Source organism: Trichoplax adhaerens, genomic scaffold (genome assembly GCF_000150275.1).
Source record: "Trichoplax adhaerens TRIADscaffold_3 genomic scaffold, whole genome shotgun sequence".
Classification (NCBI taxonomy): Eukaryota; Metazoa; Placozoa; class Uniplacotomia; order Trichoplacea; family Trichoplacidae; genus Trichoplax; species Trichoplax adhaerens.
Genome location: NW_002060945.1, coordinates 9,251,011 through 9,260,176, shown reverse-complemented (window position 1 = coordinate 9,260,176; position 9,166 = coordinate 9,251,011). Strand labels below are relative to the sequence as shown.

Below are 9,166 nucleotides of genomic sequence, written 5' to 3'. Positions count from 1 at the left end.
CAGTCGATAATCACAATTAAAATACATTTAATGGAAAAAGATCTACTGTGGCGTAACTGCACTAGGTGGAGTACAACGCTTATATCATTACTTAGTTATTAAGACGCTACTTGTACACAAACTTTAGTGGTCGATTTAACAGTTATCTTATTAATGACGACATCATTCATTTTTATTGAGTAAGTAGTCTTTCATAAGATTAAAAGGAGATGCAGTCATTCATAGAAGCCTTAGGTTGGTTGGTTGGTGAATTGTGGCATGAACAGTCGCTGCAATACTGTCAGTTTTTAAAGTGGTTCTGGCTCAAAAAGAGAATCACTCGTGCTAGGTCGTGCATAGGTACTTCTGGTCAAGATATGGACGACGGTGGCGCCAAGAATAAGTAGGATGACACATATTGCATTGCCAAGCCTTGCTTGAAGACCCAAATTTGAATAAGCGGAGGTACTATTGAATAAAATGAGAATAATTTCGATCAGATAAGTGTTGATGTTCCTTCCAACTTATTTCAACTTTAAGTAAACCATCTTAGTAATGGTCAAAACAAGTTATTTACTTCATGAATCAATCTATCAACATCCTTACCCAACAATTGATTCCAAGAAATCAAATACACCCATACCGATGGTAATGAGAGCGAAGACATATGTACAAAGACCAAAGAATTTGTGAAAGGGTAGAATATTCTGACGCATGGTGTCTGAGATGCAGCGCGTTGGTAGTACGAAAACTATAATTCCTGCTACATACTATACACAGGTAAATAGTGAAATGGATACACATTAGTATGAATGCTTTATTAAATTCGCATCCTACAGTGTCTATATCATGTTACTTATTTACAGCTATCCGATAGCACATCGTATATTGATATTAGCCAAAATGAATGCTAAAATTTTATTTCTGTCTGGGCAAATCATTCAGTATTCTAGCTACAGTACTCTACTTTACGCATACGATACAATTCTATATCTGATAGGGATAAATTTCATTTCAACGTCAAGTATTGTGATTGAACAGGTTGATATCAATATCGGACAAACGGTATACCTCACTGGCGTATAAGAAGAGAACTATTAAGGCAAACCAACTATGAGCGCTATAAAAATGAGTAAATTTCAAGTCGTTCTTCGATTTAATCACTGCTGCCAAGGCAGTTCCAACCAAAGCTAGGGTGGCCGTATGCAGGAAAACATGGATCGCTTTTACCGTCGGCTTGGAAATCGTACGCAGCATCCGGAAGATTAAGATAGCTAAAAGATGAAATTGATGATAATAAGCGACGTATTTATTAATTGACTTATGCAATAGACAGTCAGTTGTAAACAGGCCGGTATAGTGAGTTATTTAAATGGGCCAGTGCAGCCGGTGCTAGAGCAGTAGTAGAGTATGGTAGTCGTGATCATGTTTTATTTGCTACGGTGATTAACTCATTGTACACTTGTAGGCCCTGTTGTTCTCGATGTGATATCATGAAGAATTTTGCTAGGAAGCAATTGTATCGCTGGAAGGAGTATCTTGTAGCATTTGCGATGATCGTATCTCCAACTTTTTTTTCTAACTGACCTATTTCTCGATGTCTGTAAACTGTCTACATGAACAATTTTACCGTATAATAGTAGGCAATTAGAGTAATTACTATCGATTTAAGGACGGCATTTGTAATAGCATCGATTATCTGATGGAAGCGTGGGTTTACTTGCAAAGTCACCACTATACTTTACAGTACTGAAAGCGAAACTGTTGAAGAGTATCAGGATCAACAGTCCTATCCGACTCCTACAGATTTTATAGACTTTGATATAATATTGACTATTCATACTATGCACGTATAAATGGACACTAGGCAATTTTCAATCCATAAGATACATCAATCATTGCCTACTGCTTCGTCGTCATGGATAGAATGGAAAAGTCAATGAACATGATTGGTTTGTCCAAAACCAATCATTCCGATTCCACTGTGTAATGAAGTAGTCACTTTTCTACTTTGACAAGATATCCAACCAGTTGCAAGCAGTATCGATTACAGTTGATCCGACTATGGTTATACAAAATGTTTATTTCTGTTTCAACTAGTTGCATACCCTCAGTAGCAGAAAATACAACCGCAACTACCATTAGGAATGGATGGAGATGTAAACGATGAAAGGTATCAGTCCAATCGAGACCAGGATGACTGCTATAAACTCCCATCCATAACCCAATCATAACACATATCGCAACCACACATGATTGAGCAAGAAAACCACTCAAGAAAAATGGCGCAGATTGTCGCTGCGATGGCGTCACTGTATATTCGTCATCTTTATCCATATTAATTGGTAATTTGGCGACCTTTTACTCAACAAACTGAATGTCAACTCTCCACAAAAAGGAGAACTGGCAGAGATTCAAATTTAAAAGGATTTGCTGGTCAAAGGTTGGAGTCTACTGTGCTTGTATTGAGCTATTTACACAATGATGGTGTTGTACTGTCACTCAGTATACGCTAAGTATACAGTCCAGGAAAGTGGAGTCGAAACCTAAAATGATGTCACCTTTGTGGCGATCATTTCCTACTGGAAGCCATAGGACACAGATCGAGTGCTGACATTATTTTTGCACAGTTTAGCTGGTTAAAAGGATTTGCTAGTCAATGGTTTACGTGTACAGTACACGTATTGTATTATTGACACAACGATGGTATTGTACTGCCACTCAGTATACGCTAAATGTACCTAAAATGATGTCACCATTGTAGCGATCATTTCCTACTGGAAGCCATAGGATACACACATCGACTACTGACATTGTTTTTGCACACTTTGGCCGGTTTGATGCCTTTCAAGAAAAAGCGTCAACAGCGTGACGATCATGTGATTCTACGGAAAAGTGCACTGGCCATTCCTGGGGTGATGAGCAACAATAAAGTGACCACCAAGAAGCCCTAAAATGGTGCCAAATTGCATCCATTTTTCGGTATTTTTGAGGCGAGAGATTGGAGGTTAATGAGGGGGGAAAAAGGAAGGGTGATGGTTTCAAGTGGTAGGATTTGTATAAGGACGATGCCATGGCAAATGTTACTACGGTACAGAGTGCTATGATGATCACAATATGTGTCTACCATGGAATACCGACAAAACAGATAATGGAGAACAGGATGTACAAGTAGGAATATGCCAGATAGGTGAGGGGGTGATATTTTGGGAGTTCAGGATAAAGCTTACGACTGCAATAAGGACGATAACGGGATGATAGAGGAGGAGTAGGAATACGCCAGATAGGCGAGGGGATGATGCTTTAAAGCTTACAACTGTAATCAGGACAATATCGAAGGCATGAGAGTCTTGGTATGCTCGATAGTACAGTATTACATCAACGCATCAATGCCATTAAACTGTTCGCTCATTGGATATTCACAACTTGATATTGACAAACCAATTGGATGACTATTTTTATGGATATTCCTCTCATCATGCTTGCATAATCCTACACTGAGTATGGGTATGAATTCCGATGAAAATGAGCTAGGTGATATGCAATTTTCAATCCTTAACGTCAAATGATCACTGAAAGAGAGCGATGCAATCTGTCAATACCCTCGGCCATTTCTACTCTTGTATATTATATAGTACACAATGTACCCAACAAAAATTCAACTTTTGCATCGTCATGGTGATAGTGACCCCTGGGGCCTGCTGACTGTCTCGAGACTTGAGAGTGATATACTACTGACGTCGGACCTCCCCAATTCTTCGCCTTTGGACCTGCTAACTGTGATATAAGTCTGTTATTAGTCTGGAGGGTTGCACCGCTGAGCCCAACCTCCACCACGATAGAGATTATTGCTGCCGCTTGCGATGGAGAAAGATTTCGATGATCGCACACCGATCCAGGAAGGATCTGGTTATAATAATAATAATGATATTGATATTCGTGGTCAAGCTCCTCAATCGAGGTCATTTAAGATCACATTCACAATCATTCAATGCCTTCTCATCACCATTATGATCATTCTTGGTGTATGGATGAGTAGTTATTTCTCACACCCTGGTTTTGAATGGCATAACCTGACAAGCCGATCCAAATTCCATCCCTTATTTATGACGATGGGATACCTGTTCCTGTCCACTGAAGGCAAGTATATTCCAGTGGATTTCTAGTTGATGCATGCAATTGAAGTGGACTACTGTAGCTAGCTGGCTAGCTAATTGTTTGATAACCAAGTCGATTTCTATTGTTTATCCATGGACTACTAACTGTTCCCCGTGGAACTTTTAGTAGTCCATATCATTCAGCACAGAGATCAATGTGTCGATGAGTAGAAAGCCCATCAAGACACATCGATTAGACGGTGGATTGTTTTAAATGAGCTAAGATTATGATTTCAAGTTGCTATTATCATGGTCCAATGATCGAAACATTTGAATTGCATGTATCGTTAATCAATCCAATGACCAAGACTTCAAATTGGATGCATGTGCCAACAGGTGGATTGATACAAAATCGACTAAAGTCATGCTTACCGTTGGCTGTGTCCAAAGCCTAATAACAAGAGCATTAGACTTGATGCCTGCAAGAACGGATAGTCAGTACAGTAGATTAATATTATTATTATCGGAGGTGTCGATAGCTAGTCTAATAAATACAGATGTATTATAGGGTAGACTCATTCCAAATTGGTATTTCAATGATCAGAACGTTAGGCCTGCTACCTGCAAATGCAAACTATCGACTCTGCAATGGAACATTTTCATTTCAATGGCTTTTCGACCTACTTTTTGCAGAGTTGACAGCCTTGCAGGTGTCATGTCTGATACTCTAATCGTTACCTCATCACACTATCAATTAATGAAAAGCATGACTTTGCTAATTTGAATTACTCAGGTAGTATGTTACTGTATGATGCCCAACATAGTTATTTATCAGAATTTTTTCTACTCCTAGTATGGTCATGAAATTCTCTTGTTGTCTTTTGAATTTAGCGGTCCTTATATTTCGTATGTTTCGCAATATGGAGAGGAAATGGGTCAAATATGGTCACGTACTTTTACATACCTTGACGTTAGTGTTTTCAATAGTCGCTCTAGTAGCGGTGATTTCCTTCAAGAATGACCGAAAGAAGCCTCTTGCCAATTTTTTTACAACTCATAGTTGGATAGGCCTGTTGGTCTTGGCTTGCTATCTTGTGCAGGTATTTATTGATTGTAGTACATTAGTTTAAATTCAATTTATGATCTCGTACTAGAGTGAATCATCAAGAAAATGCATCTACTGTACCTGTATAATATGTTTTTGACCAGCTGGATTATTACTCATCCTAATTCAAGATGCTTTTCAAAGTTATGCAACAACACAAATAGCTATTTTACGCTTGTACATACTATACTTATATGCACAGCTTGGGGAAATATCGTCATCGCTAGTGCTTATGGTATTAAGGACAAGACCTATTCTAGCTGGAATTTACTGTATGACTAGGGACACTGTCAATAACTGCTTTGCATGTAGAAAAGTCAGTGCTGACGTATTGATACGGTGCTGCAAATTTGTCATGCCAAGATAAAATTGAAAAATATCCCGGATTTGCAAATATGTGTATGCCCGCTGCACTATTGATGCAGTACTGGCTTTCCTATGAGTTTGCACAACTGATGTCTCGACAATTATCATAATGTAGAAGCACAATTTAAGCGTCGTGTAGATAGTACTCGCTTTGTCTGAAAAACAGTATCGCGATATTGTACTTGCACATACTTTTTTTTTAGCATACTATCTTTAAATACTTGTATTTGCATGATTCAGTATGTCTTTGGCGTTATTTATTTCCTGCTGCCGGAATCAATGGTATCCCAAGCTAAACGCAAACAATTCTTACCTTTCCATCGCTTCTTTGGCGCCGCGGCTTATTTAACTTCATTGGTTTCCGTTTCAACTGGTGCTTTTGACCATTTAGTGCTATTTTAGTAAGTCAGCTGATAATTTCAGATTTTCAATTTGTTGTATTGGTGTTGATAATAATGTCTCCCGACGTCATTAACATTAGTATTTACAATGAACAATGTATAGTGTAGGTTTTGTAGATGTTGATATTAATGATAGAAAATGGAAAAATGGAAGAAAATCGCTTGGATGACAATTAACACGTGTAATGTTGTTGATTTAATCTTTGTAGTCAAAACTATTCTGACATTGGATTAGCACCGAGAATGGGAAATACCATGGCTATCCTGGTTATCATTGTAGGCTTTTTGGCAGGATATTTACTTGTTAATCGTTCATTCAAATCATCACCACCGAAACCACCCACGTATAATCCTGGAGTTTTCTAAGGGTTACTGGAGCCACCGTTGTTGAAGATTGCATTTCAACACTTTTCACCTTGGTCAAAGGATTGATTTATTGTGCTAGCAGTAGTAATGAATATTAAAATTTAGACAGCATAGGCTTTAGGAGTTGTAAATTTGATTCTCTACTTTATTATTTACAGCTTTTTTACATGTTGTTCTTCAACGCTTGCAGAATTAGTGTGGAAAGAGATTAATACAATTACCATAATTCGACGACCTTCAGCTGGCCTATCAATATACTGTACAACGCTGCGATCATAATGTCTTCCACAATATTTCGTAGAAAATCTATTCTAGTTTCTTTGAACATGTCTTTGTTGAAATTGCTTATCGATTCGACATTACGCTTATTTAGAATTAAGATTGTTTACATATTTTGAGCATGAATGCAATCTTTTAAATACTTTGATACTGTAACCATCTGTAGCTCATGTTGCGTTACACTCATTAGTGTTATAAACTGTACATTGTATAGTCTTAGCTAAGATTGAGGAATTAATTATATTAGTTATAGGATATGCTATACTTTTTTATTATTCTAATGGGCATTAACCATGTGTAGAACGTTTAAACGAAACTCAAATTTGACTAGCGATGACATATCTTACTTTTACTTTGATTATGCTCATCAGTACAGAAATCTCGATTTTTTTATTGTTTTGACTTTTTATTCGATATAGCTATTTTTTACATAGAGTAGCGATTATATTAAAGACCAAAGCGTATGAACAATGTTGTAGGCTACTGTATCTTGTTTGGATTGACTATTCAATGATACGTTATTATAGATAGAGAGAGAATGGGTATTGCCGTGATCGCAATCGATGAATGAAATTTGAACATTGGTTATTTCTTTTCTTAAGCGAGGGCGCAGTCAGGCAGTTTTTAATGACGGACAGTATGATTGCTTTATAAGATATTTCCAGCAGAACAGTATCAAATTAAAATCTGTTCCATTACATTGATATATTATGGTGTAGTGTGTAATTGATCTTCAACAGTAGTCGCCATAAGACGATCTACACGACAACATAAATATTACTGTACGCGTATTTATTGATATTATTATGCCGGCGTATGTTAAATCAAGATACCTATCGCCATTAGCATCATTTCACCAAGGACCCATACTGTTTCTTGTGACGTACTTTAGCGATGTCATGATATTAAATTTATTACAGAGCCATTTATGCAGTACTACAGCTGTAGATGGTCATTTATGAGTAATTTCAGTTGGATAGTAATCTGATTGGCCGCATCTGTTCTCCAAAATTGCAAAAACTGTATACCAAGTTGTCATACTCGGAGAAGGAAAAGATATCATGCAATAAATAATTAGATAGAGTAGTCAAGCAATAGAAGTTGTGGCAACTTCCGTAAAATAGAAAAAAAGAATACGCAATAATGCTCGCCGATCTAGGGCATTGGCATAGGTGCGTATCCATTCTACTATATTGAGAATAAGCTGTACGACATTGCTCAAGTCGATATCATCTGCTTTCAGTTTAAAATACGTCAAAATAAACGTTCTCATGATGTAAATGCTTTATTATTAGTAGTACAGAGGTTGTTTTTACAGCTATCTACTTTACCCAATGGAGACCTCAATAATTGAGGATTTAGCACCGGAACTGCAATCGACGGTAGATTTAGATCGATACGACTTTGCAAGGGTGCATTCTACCTAGCATCGAGGCAATCCAAACCTCTGCCTTGAAGTTGGTATCGACTCTTGTAAAATCTTCTTTCTCTATTGCATACTGATAGAGCACCCTGCTTTATAAGCCCATTATTGCGGCTGATTCTAATTAAATACACTAGATAGCAACACGTTCAATTGAAGGGAATGCTTAAGTTTACGGATCAAGTTGGCTACATCTGACTGGTGCCGTAACCTGTAGCAGAAGGAAAGAAATGGGACTTGCAACGGCCGTCAGTGCAAAAGAATGCAAAGATTTATCCTTTTTCCGCTTGTTCTACTATTATACGGTATCAACGAAACCGTACTACATGCTGCACAAAATCAACAACCTAGCAGCTAATTTGGATATCAATCACGGACAATAGAGTGTGCCGTTATTACAGGGTATACGATTCAGTTGAAATGGCCAATAAAATAATCAGCCTGCACACTATGAGTATCATCAGCAACCGTTAGCAGTCCTGTTTCTTTCATTTTACTAATCTCTGCTTGTAGCGGCGATGTTATTTAGCACTACCGTACTAGGATACTAATGGATCCATATTTAGATCGGGTCAGGTTGGATTCGGATTGCCATATTTGCCGACAATGCAATGCATTTGCTACTCAAGGTCCATGTTGGTACAAAAGCAAGGACGACGGGAAACTACTGAGCTCTGCTAAAATGAGATGCCGACGACTATTTTTACCTGGTTATTTTACTGTATCGACAGATTGGAACACATTATTAGTATAGCCAGCAGGCGTTGGCAGTCGCGTTTCTTTCATTTATGGTAGTCCCTGCCTATTAGCATCGATGTTATTGAGGACTACTATCATAGTTAGTCCATGGTTGATGACTACTCCATATCCAAAGAGAGAGGACAACATTGTTGAGGACTACTATGATAATTAGTCCATGCAAGGGCTACTCGAAATCCGTATTTCGCGTTTCTTTCATTTTTGCTAGTCCCTGCCTATTAGCATCGATGTTATTGAGGACTACTATGATAGTTAGTCCTTGGTTGATGAATACTCAAGGTTCAAAGAGAGAGGACAACATTGTTGAGGACTACGATGATAGTTAGTCCAGACAAGAGCTATTGGAAATGCGAATTTCGAGCAGTCGTTGGTCCATAACTACTCCATATCC

The 9,166-nt window shown here is 37.9% G+C and overlaps 2 protein-coding genes across 2 annotated transcripts; one reads left to right on the top strand and one right to left on the bottom strand.

The window, feature by feature from the left end:
- Nucleotides 1-585: 585 nt before the first annotated feature.
- On the bottom strand, nucleotides 586-2,316 carry TRIADDRAFT_63806 (expressed hypothetical protein; the record flags this gene model as incomplete). The annotated part of the gene is made up of 3 exons (XM_002110687.1): nucleotides 586-749; nucleotides 1,051-1,253; nucleotides 2,088-2,316. Coding segments are annotated over 3 exons (594 nt in total), but the record flags the coding sequence as incomplete, so codon positions are not given.
- Nucleotides 2,317-3,096: 780 nt separating this feature from the next.
- On the top strand, nucleotides 3,097-6,314 carry TRIADDRAFT_55057 (uncharacterized protein; the record flags this gene model as incomplete). The annotated part of the gene is made up of 4 exons (XM_002111239.1): nucleotides 3,097-3,169; nucleotides 4,968-5,176; nucleotides 5,788-5,948; nucleotides 6,158-6,314. 4 exons carry the CDS (start codon nucleotides 3,097-3,099, stop codon nucleotides 6,312-6,314), a joined length of 600 nt encoding a protein of 199 aa, XP_002111275.1.
- Between the last annotated feature and the right edge of the window lie 2,852 nt (nucleotides 6,315-9,166).